At 38.0% G+C, this 24435-nt stretch overlaps 1 protein-coding gene across 6 annotated transcripts in view; it reads right to left on the minus strand.

The window, feature by feature from the left end:
• The window catches only part of LOC121303716 (leucine-rich repeat and fibronectin type III domain-containing protein 1-like protein), a 48961-nt gene that overhangs the window by 17675 nt on the left and 6851 nt on the right, over positions 1 to 24435 (minus strand). For 2 of the 6 annotated variants that reach the window (XM_041234491.1, XM_041234492.1), the window contains exons 2-4: positions 15245 to 15307; positions 14626 to 14790; positions 3465 to 4869 (exon numbers count right to left, since the gene is read on the minus strand). In XM_041234491.1, the coding sequence (XP_041090425.1) occupies positions 3465 to 4849 (1385 nt within the window). In that variant the 5' untranslated portion in view covers positions 4850 to 4869; positions 14626 to 14790; positions 15245 to 15307. The remainder of the gene's footprint in view (positions 1 to 3464; positions 4870 to 14625; positions 14791 to 15244; positions 15308 to 24435) is intronic. The other 4 variants (XM_041234493.1, XM_041234494.1, XM_041234495.1 and 1 more) reach the window with 2 other exon arrangements.

Genomic DNA, 24435 nt, shown 5'->3' on the forward strand with positions numbered 1-24435 from the left:
CTTTTATTGTTAAGTTGTTTTTAATCATTATGTTTAAATTGTGTGTGAATGTCTTGTTTATAGTTGTTTTAATGTGCTAACTAATTCAGTTGCTTTAAGTTTCTATACATTATTGTCTAAGTTTCGAGTTCTTTCATTTCCCATCGGCAAAACCAGCTAAGTGCAGTTTTGCATAGCCTAACACGACTCTGTCACAGATAGGTGTCTGAGCTAAACACCAAAAGGCAGGAGACTAGCAGAGATATGCGAGATGGGAGAGGGGAACTAAAAGATAAAATGGACGTGCCCTGCTCAATGTGGCACATGGTGGACCATGAGATCAGAGAGCACCACCCCTTCCCCACAGAGGAAGTATGTGATAGGCTCACCGTGTGTGATGAGAGAACAAAACTTTCTGACACAAACATGCACTGAGCTGTACTGAGGCCTTGTCCAAAGTCACTTTGAATCTCATGCCTATATGATTGTATACCTTTCTTGTATATAGTGTTTTTTTTTTTTTTTAATGAAAAACCATTTGTCAGCTTTTTTTTTTCCTTACTACGTACAACAATAGAATAATACAAAATGAGATGTTTTTTTTGCCAAACCAAACCTGAAATAATTGTACAGAAAGCATATTTCTGCACTCTTAAACAACTTGGGGAAGACTGGCTAGTACTGTTAGAGGAGCTTGACAATATATAGCCAGCATTGTCCTGACATTGACAAGAATGACCTCAGTGTCAAAAACAGAACTAGTTGACTTTTACTGAACTGAAGTTAATGTCGGTGTTCTCTTCGTATACACTCAAATCTAACTATTTAGCAACTGTGTATTACACAATTCAGCAGTCCTCTATGCACAAACAGAAAGCATTTCAGATGTTCTAAATTACCCAATATTAGTTTTGTGTGACCCAAACAAAGGCATGCTCTTGTCTTTACTTGCAGCAGTAGGGGGTTATACATGAACATTAAGACCTTTTCTAGTTCAGGAAGATTGCGCTTGGTAGTCATTCCCACCAGATCAACCTTGTTTGACTTATACCAGAGTCTCAGGTACCAGACCGTGAATCTAAAAAGTTGCCAGTTTAAAGGAAACACAATAACGGCAAAGCAGTGGTAACAGAGTTTGAATCCCAACACCATGATCTCTCCAAAACAGCTGATGAATATATTTATTTGAAATTGAATCGAGAAATGACCCTGTAGTGTGCAAACCTATTACAACACCTCAGGTGTTGTCATGTATATCCTCTATATGCCTATGTGCATGTGTGAGAGTGTCAATTTTCACTCAGTAACCAGCGATGTAGAAACAATAGGCACTGAGGTATGAAAATGTTTTTTAGGCTTCTTAAAAAACTTCTAACAAGTCTCCTGTGTTTAAAATGTGTGGCGGTGTGTTCCTTTTCTCTTCCTGTTTTAAACAAATTGCATGTGTGACCAATTAAAGTAATCAAATAAATTAGACGATCACTAATTTGCCTGTTTTGACAATGTTCCAAGATTTTCAGTTCCAGTGGTTTGATTTCACATGCACAACAAACCAAGATAAGCAGAAGCAAGCAATGGGGCATTCTAATACATTTGTGTAGATATAGATCTTATAAGACCAGCTAGAAGCATAAGCAGATCATTGGATGCAAAGCTACAAAAGTATGTCATTGGTAGAGTGATCCTACGTTGTGTCACAATGATATGAACCAGTACACGCTGTTCGTTCTCTGTCAGAGTACTGCCATACGTTTTGTTCTTCATTAGTGAAATAACCACTGCAATCTGTGATTCTTCATGGAGTATTCTATTTAAACAGCAGGAGCAATGTATGAAAAAAAAAAATATTTAAGCCTAATCTACCCCTGTGTGGTAATTAAGCAGTTTTGCCATGCTTTCCCCATGATTATACTATGCATTTCCTATCATGTATCATCCAGCATGTTTACCGTACCTCCCAGGACATTACAGTGCTGCTGTACCATGCTCTGTTACACTTTGCTATGTTTTTGCTTCAGTGAATTCAGAGAATCACTTCCCTTAGATCAAGCTCTGCAGCTGTCTATCCCCGTGACGTCATTTGCAACTGTGAATGACAGATTCCAAAAGGCGAGCGTAATAATATTCACTCAGCAGCACGGAATACGGGAAAAAAAATAAAAATAAACAAAAAAAACGTATTAAAGTCTAGATTGCTCAACACTTGTTGTATAACAAGGCTTCTGTCCCTGCTGAGCTTGGATCTCCTCCCAGTAGTCTTGGCTCTGATTGTCAGTTTCAAAGGGCTAGCAGATTGATGCCGTCCCTACCTGCTGTGCAAACTTTGAAAGCGCTTGGAAACGGGAGGAAAAAACGCCAGAGCTCAGAACGAGGAGCCTGCGTGACATTCCTAAACTGTCTGAAGGACAGGCCATCTCACCAAACAGGGAAGACTTGTCTTGTGATAACGGCCTGCCTATTGTAGCACTGATCTGTGAGGTTGTTCGCTGTGGGCAACTGTCCTCTGAGGGCTAATCTGCAGCTTTATAATTTCAAAACACAATGTGTATAATGTCTACACAACCTAAATCTCTTCTGATTCCCAAAACTTCAAAGGGAAATGGAAGTCTGAGCCAGTCCGATTTCCCATCTTCTTTCTTGCTTATTAGAAAGGTATGCTTACAGTATAGGAGCCAATTACTTGTGATGTGAGAGACTGTGTTGGGATATGAGGACTGGACATGGGATGCATTCTGCAAAGGCGTCATCAGTTTGAAATGGGTTGCTTATCCGCCACTCCCTCTCACATAATATAAAAACAGCCACCCAAATGTACTTAAAACTCATTGCTATACTACCTTGCACCAGCAGGTGGTGAGCGTTTTATGTTGCTGTATTGGTAAACTTGGCTGTGACATGTATGGTAAAATAGTAAAACTCTTGAACTTGCCTTATAAAAAGCTAGTCTGGTTATTCAATTCACACGAATTAATTGAATTCCTACATCCTCTGACACCTGCTAAAAGTGATTTGTTACTAATTCCCTAAATCGTGTTTAGCACTTCCGTTCTATAGGTCTCAAATGTGCAGTTTTAAAAGAAACACATGTTACATATATACGTATTAAAACATGAATAGAGACATCTTCCCATGCTATTATTTTATATTGTGTTGCACGTCCTCGGTCATTTCACTTGAAATGTGAAATTGCCCCCACCCCTTCAAAGGCTTCTTTCTTGTTATAAAACCAGTCTCGACCAAATCCCTAGAGTAAGTTAAAGAGAAAAGCGTTGGACTCGTCACTTGGGATGATATAGTGTGGCACACTGTAAGACTGCATCAACGATATTGATCACAAGGCTCCCATCACCAAATTAATGGTTCCATTAGCATGATATAGATCAGACCGTGCGTATGTCCTTGCCTGTCTTTCCTGTCAAGGACTCTTAGCTGCCACGGCCATATCACACCTTCAGAAATATCCGGATAAACCTGATTGCTCTTACCTGTAAACAAGGGTGTCATCTGTGGAGCTGTTGTACTGGACCTGGTACATCCGTATCCCTGGGACCTGGCGCTGTGAGGGCCATTTGATGAGTGCTGAGTTGGTGGTAAGTTCCACCAGCACTACCTTCCTGTCCTGCTGAACCTTGGTGTCGTTGCTGGAGGAGGAGGAGGTGGACTTGGCTGAGGTGAGAATATCAGAAGGCCCCGGTTCTGTCTCCCGAACCCGGCTAGTACTATTGGCTAGATGAGGAAGGGGGTTCACAACTAGCTCCACAGGGCCTGTTGCTTCCCCAGCAGCATTGGAAGCGATGCAGGTGAAAACTCCAGTATCCTTCACAGTGGCAATGTTGATATCCAAACTCCCGTTATCATAGGAAACCGTCCTTGAGGTATTAGAAATTAGTTTACCTTCAGGGGACACCCAGTGGATGGAGGGATCAGGGTCACCATTGGCTTTGCATTTCAGGCTGATAGCCTGCCCTTCCATGACAAAGGTTTTGAGGGATTTCCTTGTGATCACCGGAGGGTCACAAATGAACTCCTCCTCGGGGATGGTCCAGAAGTATTTAGCCATCAGATCGGGAGGGGAGGCACACGTCTCCAAGTCGTCCTCCCTGGTTAGTCTTCGGAGCCAGAGGAGCTCACAGTTACAGTGCAGCGGGTTCCCACCGAAACTGAGAACCAAAGATGTAAAAGGAGAACCTTTAGATTTGGCATAGACAGGGATCCTCAGGAAGAGAGGATCTGGTGGGATTTTTTTTAGTTTGTTGGAGGTCATATCCAACCGGGCGAGCTTGTGCAAGTTGGCGAAGATCCCCTCGGGCACATAGTCTATCAAGTTGTGGTCCATGTTTAGGGTGTTGACATTGTTAAGCCTCCCAATGGTCTCCCAAGGGATGTGGACCAGATTGTTGTAGGAAAGGTCTAGATCTTCCAAGGTACCTAGGAAATCGTCAAAGGCATTGGGCGAGATGTCAACCAGCTGGTTGTTGCTGAGGATCAGGTGCCTCAAATTGGTCAGCCCTCGGAAGTGGTCGTCTCCAACAACGGTTATCCGGTTGCTGTCCAAGTGGAGAGCCCGAAGCCCTTTTAGGTCGGAGAAGGTATAAGGCATAATCAGGCTAATGGTATTCCTGGAGAGTGTCAAGTGCAGCAGGCTGGTCATATTGGCAAAGTCTTTCCTCCGGATCACCGTTATGAAGTTGTCGGTCAGTCTCAGCTCTACTGTCCGTCTGTCGATTACCGTTGGCACAAAGAGAAGCCCAGTCCGGGCACAGAGGATGGCGAGGGAGGGGGAAAGGTTCTGGCACATGCACCGCTTGGGGCACACCTGTGCCCTTACTGATATGCTGAGCATCAGCAGGTATAGGATCAGCCTCTCCATGGTACAGCCAGTCTGTGAAACTGAAGGAGGAAAAAGACAAAATATTAGCAACATTGTAGTTCATGAAAATTATTGTCTATAATATTAGACTATTGTAATGCATTGTACTGCAAAATTATCATGCCAATTTACTGTGGTAAGCTTTTATTAGGGCAGTCTATCAGAAATGGGGAAAGGCAAAGATCTGACAGCATTTGAAAGAGGCAGAGTAGTGGCTGCACATCAAGCAGATGCTACAGCAGCAAGGGCATTCATGTTAGTAGGCATCTCCAAGGCATTAATCCTCATGAGTGTACCAGCAATGGCAAAAGAAAGGGAAAGCAGTCACCTTCCTTGCGGAGTTTATGCCATGCTGTGTCAAGGCATAGATATCTTCTAGATGTCCCAGTGGGAAGGTAAATATGAACTGTATTGCAACTGGAAGACAACACAATCTTTTGTTTGTTTTAATGAGTTATTTATAAGGCACTTCAACAAACAATTTCAGAGGTCCACCTAAGTTATTTTTTTTATAAAACCTTACAAAAGCATAACCTGGAATTAAAAGCTTTGAATTGGGGCCAATTTTTTCAACATGTCATACTGATGTTTAACTCTCATAAAAAATTCAGACATCTGTCATGCTGTTTTTAACGGAACACCTGCTCGTGATGTTTTCTGCAGAGGGGGCTGTTAAACTAGTGCCCTGTGTGACAGGAAAACCAGATGCTGCAAACCCATGGAGCATAGCAAACAAAACTTTCTTCGAAGGACTTCCTCCACAAACAATCTTTTTTTTCTTTCTTGTTTTCTTTCTTCAATGCCTTGTCTGCCTTGTTTATTTAGCAAAGCAAATCAATTCTACCCGTGCATCTCAGCTCATGAATCAACCACAAAAAGGGCCATTAAGCCGAACTTTTTGAAGACAGATGTTTTTTTTTTTTTTTTTTAGTCTGTTTTGTTTTTTACGCACAAGGCTACATTTATCAATTATATTACTTAATGCATTATTTTGCAGACTAGCCTGGAGCATTAAAGGTCATTTTGTTCTATTTTTCTGCACAGAGAAAGATGGGGAGAGAGAGATTCTCAAAGAAGCTCCGGAAATGATTTCACATACTGTACCTTGTAATGCATGTATTTAAATGGCATGGTTTCGCTGCTAATAACAAAGACTTGCACTTGTCCTGTTTTATAACAAATGCACGGATTCCATTACATTAAGCATTAGCATTACATTTAACCGAGCAGTTGTAATGATGGCATCATTTTAACACCTTTTAAAATCAGCACATGCACGGTAAGGGAGGATCTTCATAGTCATAAAATTATCGCTCCAAAAAAGGTTACTCAGATTTGTAAAGTTGAATGTTTATCAGATCATAGCTAAATCAATCCAGAACGTCTATTGGAGGCTGGGAGATTAAGATAAAGCTTGGTGAAGAGTGTTACAAAATCAAGACACTTATCGTGATCTGGACAGATGTCCCCAAAGGACCAAGAACCCTACATGTGGCGATTAACAAACATGACTGTTTGAAATGATTTATGATAACACTGCACCTATCCTTATCACAATTGTTTTCTATGTTGTTCTGTACTTTTAAAAAGCCACCTGACTGTGATAAAACCCTGATTATCATCCAATGCATTCATAGTTTACCTTTTTTTTTTTTATCTTCCCCACATCTACTGACCTCCAATCACGGTTTAATTGCATGACATTATGAGGTTAACACAAGATTTAAACATACCTTCCAGACCTGGGGTCAATCATAATTTCAATTACAATTATAGCAGAATTTTAATTCCATTGTCTGAATAGGTACTAATGCTTCCTCTGTTCTTACCTAATCATTTTTATTTTTATTTTTTTTTTAAACCTGGTCTGACGTAGATAACTGGGTACTTTCAGCAATGCAACACAGAGAAATGCCAGCAAGACCACAGAGAGCTCACAGCTCTTATTATTGACACACTGCACTCTCTAGGGTGCACCTAAAGCCCCAGCCTTGTTGCTCTGCACTGAAAACAGAAGAATGTGTCCCGAGGCCGGCCTGATTGATCTGATTGCATGTCGTTTGCTTGTGGTCACATTGCTGGCTGCTCAACTTGGCAGCTCTCAATCTAATAATAATACAATGTTATTATGCATAGTTACAATGTATTTAATGTGTAAATCTTTTTGCACAATATAACCCTAACCCTAAACTTAATTCTAACCTCCACTCTTTTCTGATACAATTGTACAGCTGCATATATCGTGCAGACAGATTTACACCTTAAGTACATTGTAACTCTGCCTAATAACATTGTGATTATTTGCCCTGACTATCATATGACTATTCAGTCTCTGTTTGGAAAGCAAGAATAACACATTACATGTCCGATGACAAATGTCCCTGCTTTGGATCTCAGTGCTTTTCTCGTCTCTTGTTTGAGACCAGAGATTTTTATCTAATGGGGTGTCTTGGGATTGCAGATTTGGTTAGAGCTTCACAGAAATGGCCAAACTTAAGCATGGCCGAATGCATCAATTGCCAATGCTGCAGTGCTATTTATAGGGTCATTACGGGATTTAGGGATATCATAATGCACCCCTAGCAGAGTTGTATTAAACTAATGGAGCCTCTGAGAACTAGGAACCTGGATCTATAAGAACCTGACTAGCATGAAACCTTCTTCATCACAACAGCATTACAGAGTACTCAACATTTTTTTTAAAACGTCACAAGTAACACTTTAAAATAATGACTGCAAATTCATAAAATAAAATTCTAGGTGAATATCACAGGAATAAGACCTGAATATCTAACACACCTCCTCTGAGTTCTGAAGTAATACATTTTTTTTTTGATTAATTTTGTTAATTCATGTGGATTTACTTAGCCAAATTCATTCCTCCTTCATTGATAACAAATGATCACATGCATAAGGCATACACTAATGCTTGAATGAATACTTACTGGTGGTCGAGCAAGAGGGTGTGAACTAGTGAAGAAGAAACAGTGAATTCATTAGGAATGGATGGAGGGGAAAGGGGGACCTGAATGTTTTTAAATCATGATGAACTAACAGGGCTGAATTCAAAATGAATTACTTCAGAACAAAGTGCAGAAGATATGCAGGTGTTATTCCTGTGGCCTCCCGCCAGGATTAATTTGCTGCCATTATTTTAAAATGTCATCACGTCACTGATTTAATTTGAAGGTTATGGAGATTATTAAAAAGGAAAAGCAAAGTCAAACAATGTAAACCCCCCCCTTATTTCAGGAGGGGTTTTCACAATCGATTTACAATCAACCGGGAATTTGATTTGATTTCTTCCTTATTAATGTGGGGAGTTTAACCCCCTGCTCTAACAGTTAGGTGGGACAGAGAGTGTGAAAGGAAATCTGAAAGACATCTAAACTAAAGAGATAATAATTAGCAGAAGCAGGGCTAATAATAGCGATGCAGAGTGCTAAGATTAAAAAAAAAAGGCAATGCTGAAGAGCTACAGAAGAAACAGAAGGAGAAATATGAATATACCAATCAACAAAGTTAGCAGAATGCAATGCAATGTGAGTTGAAAAGCCTGAACTGTCCCAAACTCTCCTGGTGTACATAGAGTCATACGTTAACTTTAGTTGTGTTACATTCCCTACTGCAGCGGTATAGTTAACTCTATAGTTTTACTTACACGTTTACAGAGTGCTTGTGTTTTCTTCTAAAAGACTCAAACAAGGCTGCACTATATATACTTCTACTACTACTAGTATATGTTGTGTTTTGTATAAACTAAAGCTATATGACTTTAGAATTTAAATACTGTAAAACGTGTCCTCCATATGACTTTAGTTTTGGAAATGGTTTTACTAAGTGAGCCACAAGTGTGATTGGAGTTTCAGATACAGTTTCTACATATTTCTTCCCTGCAATCTTTGTGTGGAGTGGTCGTTTGGGGCTGCAGTGAGATTGAACAAATCTTCAATCCTCTGATCATTGCCTTTGGTTCTTTATTATTCGAGGGTGAAGGTTCATGCTTAACTTGTAGAGCAGAAAGAGAAATGATAGCTGGTGCAAAGCTTTATTTATTTATTTATTTTTTTTTAATGGGGAGCTCAGATACAGCCATCACTCTCCCTTTAAGACTCTGTGTGTTCTTGTCACAAGGTGACAGTCTAATCCATCATTATCGGGCTGCTGGCTAACTGGGGACCCCCGCTTAGAGATGAGACATGAAGTGAAGCCCTGGTTCATTTGAGATAGATTGGGTTGAAGGCTAACTGTAAATTTCTAATTTATTGGCAGCCATAAGGGGCCAGGTGTCCTTCCCTTTGAAGTTTGAAAGTGCCTTCTATAGTAGTTGATTCATCGCTCCAAGTTTTTTTTTTTTCAGCCCTTGGATTGGACGCTACTCTTTAATCTCAACCAATCACAATATAAGGAGCTCCCAGGTACATGTGATAGGCTGCATCATTTGATAGCTGCATCAAACTCTAGCCAATAACCATATTTGGTAGATGCTTTTATAGTGTAGTTGTGCTTAATGCTTAGCAGAAAAACAGACACATTTTGTACCATAATGCAATTATGGTCACTAAAACGCCAGTAAAGTCTAAAACTCTACCAGGAAAGTACTGCTACAGTAAGAACATTAAGAAAGGTTACAAACCATTTGGCCCATCTTGCTCGTTTGGTTGTTAGTAGCTTATTGATCCCAGAATTTCATCAAGCAGCTTCTTGAAGGATCCCTGGGTGTCAGCTTCAACAACATTACTGGGGAGTTGGTTCTAGACTCCCAAAATTGTGAAAAAAAGGGCCTCCTATTTTCTGTTCTGAATGCCCCTTTATCTAATCTCCATTTGTGACCACTGGTCCTTGTTTCTTTTTTGCAGATCGAAAAAGTCCCTAGGGTCAAAATTGTCGGTACCTTTTAGAATTTTGATTGCTTGAATCAGATCGCTGCATAGTCTTCTTTATTCAAGACTGAATAGATTAAATATTTCTAGCCTTTTACACCAGGAATAATTCTGGTCACTCTTCTTTGCACTCTTTATAGAGCAGCAATATCCTTTTGTAGCAAAGTGACCAGAACTGAACACAATAGTAGAGATAAAAAAGGAACACAAGGGTGATTTAATCAAACAAATACAGCACACAGTGACACCGAATCAGACTTTTCAGAGGTGCACGGGTGTTTTAAATGCAAGTCAAATGTCATTTAATTTGATATTCTACATTTTCCTTACTATATTAGGATGGTTGGATATATTCTGAGTGGTTCTGGGTTCTCTTGTTCCAATCTTGAGTTTAACCTGATTTGAAAGATCACACTGGTGTTTTATTTGAATGGAATGAGGAATCAGTGCTGCCACCTATGATTCTCCAGATAGGATTCTCTGTGTTAAGGTGCTTTGATCTGAGTTCAAGCGCTGCTCTTCAATTCTAGTTGCATGCCACTGGCATATGGAACATTGGCTGGAACAGCCAAATATTCTTTCATTTTGTAAGTGCCAGCGCCATCTACATCATTATGTTATATTGCCAGCAAATCTAAGGAAACTTCAGTAGAAGTGGTAGATCTGTGACCGGCAGCTAGAGCAAGGGAAAAACACTGTAACAAGATCGTACAACTGAGTAAGAAAAATTAAAGTGAAGCTACTTTTTCTATAGTATGTGTCTTCTTGCATGTTTAATGTGTGAGTGTTTGAGTTATACGGAATATCCCAGCAAATAAATTGTCCTTTTAAACCTTATAATAGATGATTTTCCAAAGTTCTGGTTTTGTGTAGAGAATTTCCATTTTCCAACTCGCAGTCAAGGACATTTGATAGTGAGCCTGATAAATAATAATTTAAGCAAATAAATAAATAAATATATAAGAGACGAAAACGTAAACATCAATGGATAGCGTCCTGAGGTATCTGTAAACACGCTTTAATTGACCGTTTACTTATGAGGAGAGATGCAATTAAGTAATTTATTTAGTTTTTATGGATTAAGAATTTGAGTTTCTGAATTAAGCGCTTGGTGGAGTTGCTATCACTGAAGTGCTGCCCACTGAAATATGAAAAAACAAATCAGTTTTGGAACACCCATATGCATAAGAATAAAAAAATTAATAAATAAAAAAGATCACTTCCAAACGGTAATTTTCCTTTTAGCTCGGTAGTCGAAAGATTTGATTTCATACCAGTCTGCAGCTAATCTCTTGAAACAAAAACACTCAAGGCCCTTTCTGCTTCATAGCGTCTCCTAGATTATTGTGAAATTCACTGCTAGACTGGGGCTTTTAGTTTAAATTAAACTGATTTGAAAGGGGGGGGGGGGGGGGGGGGCCTCATGATAAAAAAACAGTACATATATAGAGCGGCCAGTCTTCTATTATTCAGGACGTTGCAGTATCTTGGTTCCATTGCAATGAAAGAGGAGTTGTGTACTATGTATGCTCTGGAGCACTTATTGCATTTCAATGAAATAATCCAGATAGCTTCCTCGCGTGTTAATCTGATCAGCAAACGGATTGGAATTCTTTGGTGCGTTTAGCCATTACACAAGCTTCACAGAAAACCTTTTGGACAGACAAGGGAAAAAAAGGGGATTTTATACTCAATTGTACACTGGATTTGTGTGTAATTCGTTCATTGTCTAGTGACCATTTTTAGACCAAAGTACAGACCTTGATTTAGCATAGATCCCGTTTAAATTATTATCTGCGTGTGGATCGAGTTTTTGTACCTTATTGTTTGAACAATACATGTGGCGTGCCGGCTAATCTGAGGCATAGGAGTGACTAAGAACGCTAGTTTTGGATTATAAAAAAAAAAAAAAGTCTTACTAATCGCACCTTAAAATATATCTTTACAGTACTTTTTTTCCATTCAAAGGAAAGCAGTATTACTATTGTACTAGTTATGAATATAGAGTTGTTTTTTCCATAGGTTCATGGTTTGAAAATGTTTTCATTGTTGCCTGTCAGACAAAATAGTACTGTGTCAAACCTCTGTATGTTGCTGAGGTAGACTGTTGCTGTTATCCTAATCTTCAATAAACTACAAACATAATGTGTTTTTTTTTTTGTTTTGTTTTTTTGCAGCAGGAGTAGCTGTTAAGGGTTATGGGATTGTATTGGTTAGTGTAGGAGATAAACCACAGACTTCTAGAGTCTGTTTTATTAGTATTATCTAACATGCATTTCAGATATACGTTAATGGAAGATTTTAAACATGCATGTTCTCCAGGAACTAAGCAGACACAGCCTTCTCTCTAATTCTAATCCAAAGCAATTTTCCAGTCACTTTGGACATAACCCACTTAACACCTGCCCCTTTTAATCAAATTGCCTTTATAATTGCTTGCAATGAATACCATTGACAATTCCATTCACATTGAAAACGCAGTCACATTTTTATCATTTTACAGTTCTTAAAATGGTAATGCATCCAGCGCTGCAAAGACTCAATTACCCTGGAAAACAGACTTTCTAATAAGTTTCTCATACTTCTGCATGTAGGTAGAGACACACTCACGTGTGTGTGTGTGTGTGTGTGTGTGTGTGTGTGTGTGTGTATATATATGTTGTATTATATATATATAGATATATAGATATATATATATATAGTATATATATATAATTATATATATATATATTTCAGTGTGATACAATGGTTAAATATTATAGCTGGGTTATTGGGATACATGTAAATGATGCATATGTTATAGAGGAAGTCTATTGGTCTTATGAAGTCTTATAGTGAATTATCTCTGTGGAGCTGTCTATGGTTCTGAAATAGGAAGACCCTCAAAGAAGACCCTTAAATAGTATTCAGGTAGTGTACCATTAAAATACCAGTATATTATTAACTGATATATATGATAGATAGAAGCACTCTTATATACAGACTTCTCAACAGACATGTAATGAGATGAGGCAAAAAAAAAAAAAAAGCACAATTATCTCCTTCCAACGAATTTCAGCACGGCTCCATCTAAAAATAGAATCTGCAAAGTCAAACGCAAAGAAAAAAAATACTGCAATATTGATCTCCACCTGGACTGCACTGCATCTGTACCACCTCACTGGTAGTGTAAAGTTAGTCGAGCAGCAAAAACTCAGCTCGCCTTTTTCTGCAGAGTTTTAACTTCTTATTAACTTCTTGGCATAAATGTACACCATTGTGGTACTAATTAAGCCATTTAACCCTGAAAAGCCATAATGATGAAAGCTTTTAAATCTATTTTCTTATAAGCACCAGTAATATGGGTTCCTTTTTTATTCAGCTTGTCTCGGCTACTTGGTATCTCTTCACCACTTCATGTGGTTCAATTCTGCTATAGTGGTCTAGCTGCAATCAGACCAGTGACCTACATGATTAGGTACAAGGAGGACACAGTGTCATTTTTTACGCAGTTACTGAAATTGAGTTCAGTGCCTTTTTCAAGCAGAGTCTAACATTGTGCCAAATTAAGTGCTGATTTAAAACCGACTGTTGGCTGGGTCAATCTCAACCTCCAGTAATAAAAATGTTGCAAATTAGCCCTCAGCAAAAATGTGGGTATCATTGCTTTAATTATTAGGGTTTAAACTCAAGACTTAAAACACATGGCCAAATGTTTTGTAGATTACAGCACCATGGTAAATGTCCATAGTCATTTACAGAAATGGTAATTACCATATTTTTATACCCTTGTATAATGAAAATCGGTAACAAAGTGATAGGTCAAATTAGCACCCATGATTCAATTTCAAACAGCCAGCCACAGGCAGTAGCATCCATACCCCAGGTGTTAGATATCTATGGGTGGACATAATATTTCAAGACTAGGCTTGCGCTGTCCAATGAAAGAAGAATAACTACTTTAATATATATAAAAAAAAAATACTTTGAAAAGTCTGCAAGATTTTACCAGGCTTATCTATGAGTCAGTCAAGTAATCTCTCTAAAGTTAACTGGCCCTCCCAAGACACTGTAAACAGACAGCACTCAATTGCAGAGAAGGAAATGCTTTGATTCAGCAATGTTCCCACATGGATACCATGCTCTCTAAGTACCATCCCCCCTCCCTGAAATACACCAGAGGAACTGAGGTAGAGTACGGCTCTTACCATTTCAAATGTATACAGAATAGTTCCAGAATTATTTTCCACACCCCTAGCACCATCTTTCCTGTCAGTGATCAACCAGCTACTGTACTTCCCATAAAAAACTGACAACCAACACTTTGATCTAGAAAGGTAACAGTAGTAGATTTCCAGGAAGGCAAGTAGACTAAGGACTTTTAACTAGTGTCACACCAGGTATAATGCTTAAATTGGTAATATATGTCTTCTATAACATGTATCTCTTTCAAAACTGCACACTCTAGACATAATGTATGATGATTGTGTTAGCTACAATGATTTTTAGGGAACACTTCATATTAATCTCAGTGTTGTTATACATAGTTCCAGTGTACTTAATGTGTAAGCTTTTTTGTTGCATGATATAATGCTAACCCTAATCTAAACCTCCTAACTCTAACCCTAACAGTAACCCTTTTCTGATACAATTGTGTGTATGTGCAAAAAGATTCACACGTTAAATACATAGCAACTGTGCATTAAACCATTGTAATTATGTGTAAGTACACATTTATTTACTAAGTAATTACTATGTAAATACACAGAAATTAGAGTGATTTTTAAACCTCAGTTATCACTGTCAAATAATATTTAATGATCTGTTTTCATACTTGATATTTAGTTATAAACTATTTAGGTTAATCTCACTGAAATAGAGTAATCTAGTGAAAGAACAGTTGGTACTTCTCACCTCTATCTGTTTGCTGAGTGTCTAAGGCTGGCAGAGGGTTTGGAGACCAGGCAGCTACATACAGACAGCGGGTCAGGGTGACGTGGTGATGGTTGGGTGGTGGTTAGGGTTCGCTCTGTGAGGAGCTAGGTGTAAATCTTACTGTGTGAGGTGCTTTCCATGGGTCTGTGGGGGTAAAAAAAAAAATAAAAAATAGAGAAAAACAATAAAACTTTAAAATAATGCCCCGCAAATTTCCTAAATACCAGAGCAGTAACACTTGAATATCTTCGGCACTTCCTCGGAGTTCTGAAGTAATTCATTTTGAATTCTGCCACTGTTAATTCATTTGGATTTAATTACTCACATGCATTCCATGTTTCTTTGTTACACAGGACTGAAATGATTTAAGTTATTCATAATCTTCTAGTGCATGGGGCTCTCAACTCTCCTGGTTTTTAGGGTACAGCAGGAACAAAAACAAGGAAGGGATTATGACCCTCCAGGACCGGAGTTGAAAACCCCTGTGTAATCACTTTAAACTTGGCAGTTTGCTCCCAAGGTAATCTGTAGCGTTACTTCTCCCATCAGGATTTCATGTATAAACTTTTGCAATGTTTGTTCTAATCCAGTTACTCACATTATTCAAGCAAGTCCTGCTTCAGCTCTCAATTGTGTGCTGCAATGAGGTGCCCTCTGCATACTGCTTGGGAAAATAAAACACTAATTGTAAATATAATTAGACGCAAGCCAACCAAGTTTTAACCCAAAGGTACCGTACAATGATAATTGCAATGCCTTTACCTGCCTAAAGCCTGTGATTCTTCACAGAATACAAATTAGTGACACCCGCAATGCTATTGACGTCTACAGGGCCAGTGATATCATTCTTGTTTCTTTTTGACTGCACATATAAGCTGCAAACACTGATGGAGAGTCACTTTTGAAGCAGCGATTTCAAAACCTTATGTTGAAGAAAAAAAAAAAGATTCATTCTTCCTGAGGTCATTTGTAGCCTTTTTGTGTGTTGAAACAGATTATCCGTCTAATGGCAGTCATGTCTCCAAGGGCCTCAGTGACTGGTTTTTAAAGCTGTCGGTCATGAATGGCAGCAGCTGGTTGGTTATTAAGTAGGAAGTAGGGTGTGTCCAAGGGCAGGCTGGGAATTTGAGCTTTTCAAGGGAAAATGTAAGTAAATTCCTAACCCAAAGTAATACTGTTTGATTTAACATACATAAAATATAATGTTCTGTTTGGACTGAAATATGTCCCTGGGTAAATGTCTTTTGTAAAAGTCTACCATTGCAAAAGTATAGCAAAGTGAAAGCATGGTAAAGCAGGGCTTTGGTAAATCATATTAAAAACTATAAATAATGCATGCATGTTGTGAAGGTGTTAGATTTACTGTAATACACAGGGATTAACTATCAAATAAAACAGTAAAATGTCAGCCCTGTTATTTCCTTATCTCCAGATGCCTTATTAGACATCATAAACTCCTTGCTAATCCTTCACGCATATTAAAAGCATTCGGACAGACTGGATCATGTTGATTTGTGTTTAATTATAGGCTTACATATATTCAGGAGCTCTTTGACCCCATAGGTTAAGGACACAGTGTGTTATAAACCACTGTCACCTACATCCAGTCAATTAAGGGTCTGCTAAAACTCCCACACTACATTAAAATGAAAACACTAAAAGACTAATTGCATATAATCGTCATAGACACTAACCTGTGCATCCCAGAATAATTTATGAAAAATTGAATGAATAAAAATAAATGAATGCATACTTCAATTGTCCCATGGGATCTATCAATATAGGTGTCACGGTGGAAGGAATTATTCAGCACTAAACATACTTTCTCATATAACATAAACCTTTCTAAAGTGGAGTGTAATTACTGTGACATTTTCATGAATAACAGATATTTGTGGGCTAGTTTTTCTTTTCTTTTTTTTCCTAATCCAGACAAACACAGGCAAATGCAGAACCAACATTATTCAAGGTGAAAGCATAACGTTTCTGAAAGAGGAAATAAAGCAAGAGGCATTTACTTTGCAGACTGCTATGAAAAAATGGATTAAAGTGCAATATTTAAGCACAACTCAGGACCACTCTGATTAAATGTTTAAATCAAGGATGTCCAGTTACAGTCCTGGAGGGCAATTCCACTGCAGGTTTACCAGGCAAAGTGAGATCATTTTTGCATTTGACATCTTTCTTGCTATTTTCTTCTGTTTGCAATCAATCTCAATGGCTCTGGGTTACAGAATAGTTTGACTGCAATATTAAGTTATCTTTTTTTTTCTGAAATCTGCCTTTACCTGGTTTTGACCTTGCATTATACTTGAGTCTAGGGGCTGACAGGACTGAGCAGCCTTTCCTCGCTCAATTCAAAACTTGCTCACTTAACAACTTTTCAACGCTGAGGTCCTGGGTCAGAAAAAACACATTCCTTTTGTGAAGCTGTCTTCTCTTTAATTCATTGTTTCAAAATCTAATTTAACTTCAACCATCTCCGTCACTCGAAACCAAGGTGACCTGAATTTAAAAAGGAGATTCCAATAGCCCTCTAATAAAGGATGAACTTCCCTCCAGAGCTAATTGGACACCCACCCGCAGGCTACATCACATTGCAAGTCACCCTAACCCTGGCCTGAATCTTTTCAAGGACTGGTGCATGGAGATAAGGTTGTTAAAACCATGCCTGAAAGTGAGAACAGTTGACATTTTCAATATCAACAGTATTGGGCTAGAGCGAAGGCTGTATTGCATACAGAGGCCAGAGAACTAATCTTTTCAAACAGAGAATTTAGATCACACTGTGTTTAGGGTTGTTATTGTGTTCGCTAGTGGGCTGGGATCTTAGGTAATGCTTTCATTAACCCACTAAACTTTACGGTTTGAACAATAACCTACCACTACTCTGCAAAAGTCAATATCCCAATATGACAAACATTGATTAGAAGGTTGTCCTATTGTTGCTTCCAAATACCACTTGTGTACTGTGTAATGATTTGAGGCTTTTCTCATGTTACAGTATTGCAGAGAGCCTAAATCTGAGTTTATATTTATTTATGTATGTTTCAGTTCAGGAAAGACCATATGTAGTATTATCATTTGACTCCATGTACACTATATACCTTTCACAGTAGGACTACATTTACCAGAATGCAATGTGGTGTTGGTTGAACTGTCCCAAACTGTCCTAGTGTACATGGAATCATACAGTAACCCTAACCATTGAATTACGATGTTTTGGGTGGTGGAACAGGGTATTAAAGGTGAGCTACAATTCACATACGTTCATAATACCGGCTTACTGAAAAGCCATCAATCAGTCACCTTTGAACGAATCATCGCCAAAATCAAATTGGCACAACTTATAGGGTCATCTCTCAGTCAGCTGTTTCTGAACGATTGTGGTCAAGTCAAGGTCACTCAATCTTGAGTTTAGGAACAATAATCCAAATTTCTTTATCTGTTATACTAAAAAATTAACAGAGAGTCTAACACTTCAGCAGAAATGTTTCTCCTGTTTGATGGAGCAAGGCAAGCACTTCTTAGCAGATTGTAACACTATTGTAACCAGCATGCTGTGAGTGAATCTGATCAAGACTATTCAGTTTCTCTTAGGTTTGTACATACAGTAGGGTGGTATAATTTTTATCACAACATGTTATGTGGAGCAAAGCAGAAATGAGATCACAAACAGAATGCAAGACTATATTTATTTGGCAGATGCCTTGACTTGTAAACAATATCTAAGCTGTGAGTTTTCAATTAATGAATTCTTCATCATTAAATATTTCTAGTGATTTGATGAGTATCCTGTTGGATTTTGGTTCACCTTGGATAGAGAGCGGTGCCCTGTTTTTTAAAATTCCAGTAAATTAAGTATTATCATTTTAAACTAGGAAAGAGGTTAAAGACTATGATCATTGTTCTAGAATGCTTTTTTTAATGTAACTACTCCACACCTCTGTTTTTTTTTCAATGGATTCTTCCTTATAATAAAAAAGGTGGATCAAACCATTATGATCTTGTATGTGTCTACAATAGTAGTCTATTAAAAATACTATCTGAGAAGCAACTGATCCAGCATTTCAACAGGTCAGGTACTGACTACAGATGTCATCCCATTTCACACTCACCGTTAAAAATGTGCTTTTATAAGACTACATGCTTAACAACTCTGCTGTGTAAACCTACAGGGAAGTCACCTCGGGTGGAGTTGTCTGAGATGCACAGAATCACAGTCAGGCTTCGGGGAATTCACACATATGTTAACAGTGTGATTGTCATCATTATCTGGATGATGTGGCTCTCTGTAACTGAAGGAAAACTCATCATGTAGAGGTGTACAGATGGCAGTGTCGGATGTCAGCTATTGCCACCAGCTAACTAAGAAACCATGCCTGAGTAATTCTTTATTCAAAACCCACAAGTTGTTAGGGTGCCTTTGCTGATGTATTTAGCCACCTCTGCATTGAAAAACTGTGTTAATGTGTTAACTCCCTGTGCATTTGTATTAACAATCTTAAGTGATTTCAGCAGAGCCTTGCCAACATGTTAGTTGTGAAAGCCATTAGGGTGTATCTGCTCATGTAAAAGTTGGGCAAATTGAGAGCTATATAGAAATGTACTGTCCAGGGCCCAATTCACCTGACTTTAAGGACTGTTTAAGAAATGTGTTGCTATGCATTGATCGCCTACTAGCCCATGGTACATTGTATTAGTGCCATTGAGATTAATTTCATACAGCACATCTATTTTGTACTGCATTCCCCTAATCTGCCCAGATGTTATTTTGAAATTAGGATTACATTTTGCATCTCCATTCCTTCAGCTCTAGTTTTGGGGCGGGATACATTTCCTGCAGTTAATGCCGGTATTACAGTGCAGGTGTTTTTAAGAAAGACAGGTTTGGGTGGAAACTAAAGGTTGTTTCAACATAAATCATTGCATTAAGCCTGGAGCAGGGGCCAGTTGGGATACAGACACTTTGAAGGAAAATTGGGAATCGCTTTTCGTTTATATCTCTCCTGGGCCCACATCCAAGTCAGTCAAAGCCTAGCAACACGAGTGAAGAACACAAACATAAAACCATCAAAGGGACTTCTGTGTTGGGAAAAGAGATCATGCTGATACTGTAATTCCCATATGATCAGGTTTATTGCCAAGACCTGAAAATGGGCATGATATTTTTTTGTTTGTTTGTTTTTTACCGTTATATCTCATGAAGCACAAGGATCATTTATTTCACATGCAGGGTAAAATTGTTCCCATCACTTCAACGGCTTATTTCCTGTTATTAACCAGCGGATGCTTCCCTATTGATTTGACATGCTTTTAAAAGAAAGTTAAAGAAATGTCTTATTCTCAGGAAATGAACTACACTTCCTGGGCGTTGGTTGCAAATAGAGATTTTGTTAACTTAGTGTAGTACGACATGTTTACCTTAACTAACTTTAACAACTGGCCATTTGAGAACTACATTGCAAATATAACTCATATAAATGGTACGGGTAATATTTATGGAATAATTTTGCTAGCTCCAAATTACAATTGCAAATTATGCTGCCATCACTTATAGTTTCTTCAGAGTAATACATTGGTGGCTAGCAACACAGATATATATGTATATATATATATATATATATATATATATATATATATATATATATATATATATATATATATAATATGAATATATATAAACCTGAACAGTTGAGAGCAATTATATTTTCAACACACGTTTATCTTGCATAATTACCACCTACAGAGGTGAAAATCTGTCAAGAATATAAAATAGGCATTCATAACTACCATGTACTGGATGTAGCTTGGTGTTAACATTATATAGCAAAGATTATTCAGGGTATTAGAGTCTAGGAGTAGAGAGGGATGTCTCTGTATGCCACAATTGTACGTCATGAGAACAGAAGATTTGCAACATACTGTAAATCAGTCACTTTAATATACTTTCTCATGATAGCGACATAGGCTTACATTATGACATCTGGATCTTAAATGCCGGTTATCCAATTTTCATGAAACTATTCATTTACTATTCAGTGCATACTGTTGCTACGTGCCATCAGGGTATTCAACATGCTGAGCCTCTCGTTTTGAATTAGCAGGCGTGGCAGGGGATATGTGTTCCTGGTATGCTCCTGCTGGTAGTGTGAATAAGGTAGGACGCTGTTAATTGGTACTTGTTGCCTGTTGTTTGCTTCAAATACTCCACATCCACAACCCACACTTGCAGTATATTTACTAACACTACTTTTCAACCTCATTTAAACTCATCTCACTTTGTCTTACATTGACACGTGTAAGTGCGTGGGAGCAGTCTCTTCTGACTAATGCAGCATATACAAATAGGTTTAATTAGGTCCAATAAGTATACATCTGTTCAGTGTTCCAGTTGCCCTGACAATTATCGTGCTAATAGGGTGCCTAACAGGCTAAGGACAACATTCTAATTCATTATGAGCTTCAGCAGGCTGGGGTTTGTCAATCTTGATGGCTGTTTTTTTTTTCCCCACACAACTAAAGCAGCCATTGTAACTACTGTCCTACTGCGAAATAATGAGCTATCTGTTGCTATTGTAATAATTATGACATGCTCCCCTCCTTATTTATGTTTTGATGTAATGGGTAGTGTTGGGGTTCTGTCTTGTACCTTGTCAGGGAGATGAGGGTTAAAAGCTTTGAAATCATGACTGCAGGTGAGCCTGTCTCTTTTGTATTGTGGTTAAGATGCTCGCTTGCCTTGTGCAGGCTCGTCAGTTCTCTCCCAGCCTCCACTCTGTTACATACAGATAGCAAGTCTATATTCTAACAAAAAGGTTATCCTATTTATCACTTTTTTAGACCAATTTTGAACAAGAAGCCCCATCTGAAAACTAAGGCAAATCAAAAACAAGAACAATACACTGTAATCATAAATATTACATAATACTGTCTGCAAGTAACACAAGGCGTGTCTCGTACCAAAGCAGTGAACAAACAGTTTCGTTTATATATATATATATATATATATATATATATATATATATATATATATATATATATATATATATATATATATATATTCATTGTATATGTTGTTTCTAGAAATTCCTGGGGATTCAGGGATGGAAATAAGACTCCCACTGCATAGCACTTTGGTACATTCCTGGTTTTACGATGAGATTTATTTAGACACACCTGAGCTTGTTATCTACACACTGTGGATAATCAAGCTCAGGGTGAAACCACTATGACATAGGAGTCTTACTTCCATCCCCGACCTACTCCACAATTGACCGTGGGTCTTTTAATGTGTTTCATATTTTTGTTTTAAAAAATGGAACATATATAGTTGGTACATTTTTAAATTATCATTGCATTTAGAAAGTTAATTGAAGTATATATTTTCCATTATTGACTGTTCTTTTAGTTATGCGAGATATTCAAAAAGGTTGAATTGTGGGACCAAAAAAAACCCTTAATTTGCAGAGCTGGAGGTGCAAAGCCAGTGGTGCATTTCTCGTTACTCTTAGTTGAATAATGTATTTTGTCCCCTCTCTACAAACTAATAACTTTCAGAAGTGATATATCTTACAACGAGATGTACGGAAAATGGTGTTCCACTCAGATGAGCATTTCTAAATAGAAACTGCTGGAGCCTCGTGTTTCTAAGCCAATCTCTTCCCATTTGCGCTTCCCATTTAAAAAAAAATCTAAATGCCATCCAGGACCAGGACTAGCCACCACTGACCAAACACTGAAACAGGTTCATTTCTAAATAAAGTTGATTTTAGATTGTCTTTTTTTACAACCTGATTTTTCATTTACTTACTAACATTTGCCAGAAAACAAAGAGCAGATTACAGTTCGAAATTACAGGACAGGTAGCAGTTTACATTGCCAAACAGGTGTAGACAAGTTGCTGTGTTATTTCCTTGGCAGTGGATTTGGTGTATTTCCATTTCCCTACCCTTATGCGAGCTGAGTTCAGTGCAGAAAGTCACATTTACTGCTTCACATCATGCACCATGGGGACTGGGGCATGTCTGTCTTCACAGCTAATTTTTCAAAGGCTTAAAATAGCTCAGCTTCACAAGCTGCCTGCAGAGAATTCTGCTGGGTTTTTTTCTGCTTACTGTCAAGATAATATGGAAATAAAACACTCACAGCTCATGACAAGTAGAATTTGTCCAGAACTGAGGAACTAAATGAAGACCCTAGTGGAAAACAAGCACCATTTCAGAGAGACAAAGCAATGTGATGTCTTTAACCCATTCAAAGCGAATTTAAAAAGGAGTTACAAACCCACTGGGATCCTGTTTCAAATCAAGTGCGTAAGCCTGAAAAGGCAGTGGTCCTGGTACAGTCTGAGATGAATATGCTACATTGGTGCCTCAATGTATTGGTTATTCAACCAATTTCAAAGTGATACTGTTACCACAGTGTATGTTGCTGTTCTGTCAATAGCTGCCTCACCACCCAATTATACATCATGTGTAGTTTTAGAAGAAATACAATTAGATAAAAAGCGTAAAGAACAATAAATGGTATAGGATCAGATGACAGCGGGTTTAAGTATAAAGAAATAGTAGATTGTTATACTATATAGTAAATTACAATCAAATTAAGAGATTTAAATATTAATAAGTGAGTGTAGTTGCCATGGCATCAAAAGCCTAAAAGTACCTCAGGTGTTTGTTTTCAAACACAATTCTCCTTAGCAAAGGTATGTGAAACACACCGAAACATTGGGAAGTTAGCTCAACATTAAAAACACTTCTATCAGTAATTACTGTGTAAATACACAGTACACAGAGACAAGTGTTACTGGGAAAGCGTTTAAAAAAAAAAATTTAAAAAAAGGAAAGAAAAAGGGTAAATGCAAAGATACTGTGTAAGTTTACATTGGTAAACTTATATAAGGGTTTATACTACAACGGCTTAAACTAAATAAATACAAATAAAGTTGAATTTGAAACTGAAGCTATACAGAAAACTATGTGAAAACCAGCATGATACACAAACATCGCTTATCATCGGCTACATTTCTGTTTCCTTCTTTCTACCCTCTAATTGTCAGTTTATCTCTGCGTTTTCAAAACGTCTGTGCCCTTTACCTGATCTGAAAGCTGAGATTGTTCTACCTGCTATCCCTTCATTGTACAGAGCTGGGTTGTCAGAGGAATGCTAGTCAGGAGGGCAGCCAGTGCATAGCTGCCTGCAGATTTGACAAGGTACTAAGTGTCAATAAACTTCAAGATGCTTTTGTATTGTTGATACCTGGGTTATCAGAGCATCCTTAAAACCTGTCAACCCCTCATGACTAATTGTGCTTTCCCCATCCTCTATTCGTTGTGTCACATTTACTAAACACATGTTAGAATATTTGTGGAATTGTTCTTTCCCAATACATGCAGATTTGTGTTAACCTTTTCAATCCTGAATTATTTTTGCCTAGCTGAAGAATAGACTTCTTTATTGAGTATACATAAGAATAGGACTTTTTTAAAAATATATATATTTATACACAACCTCAGACTGGGACATATGAGACCTGAGAGGTTCCAATGTGATTTCTCCACGACATGTGTTAACATGCAGCACTAAGATAAGGTGGGACCTAATAAGGTGAAGGTGTGTTTTCACAGTCAGATAGCATCCAATATCTTTGATTCAATTTTTTTAATTTTGACCATCCTCAAACTCATCCAGTTTCTTTGAAGTAACAACTTCCACAGCAAATATTTTTAGCCCTCACTTTTGCAAAATTGTACCCACAAAGTTTAGCACAAAGTTGTATGTGTAGGT

This window comes from Polyodon spathula, chromosome 35, assembly GCF_017654505.1.
Source record: "Polyodon spathula isolate WHYD16114869_AA chromosome 35, ASM1765450v1, whole genome shotgun sequence".
In the NCBI taxonomy this organism is placed as follows: domain Eukaryota; kingdom Metazoa; phylum Chordata; class Actinopteri; order Acipenseriformes; family Polyodontidae; genus Polyodon; species Polyodon spathula.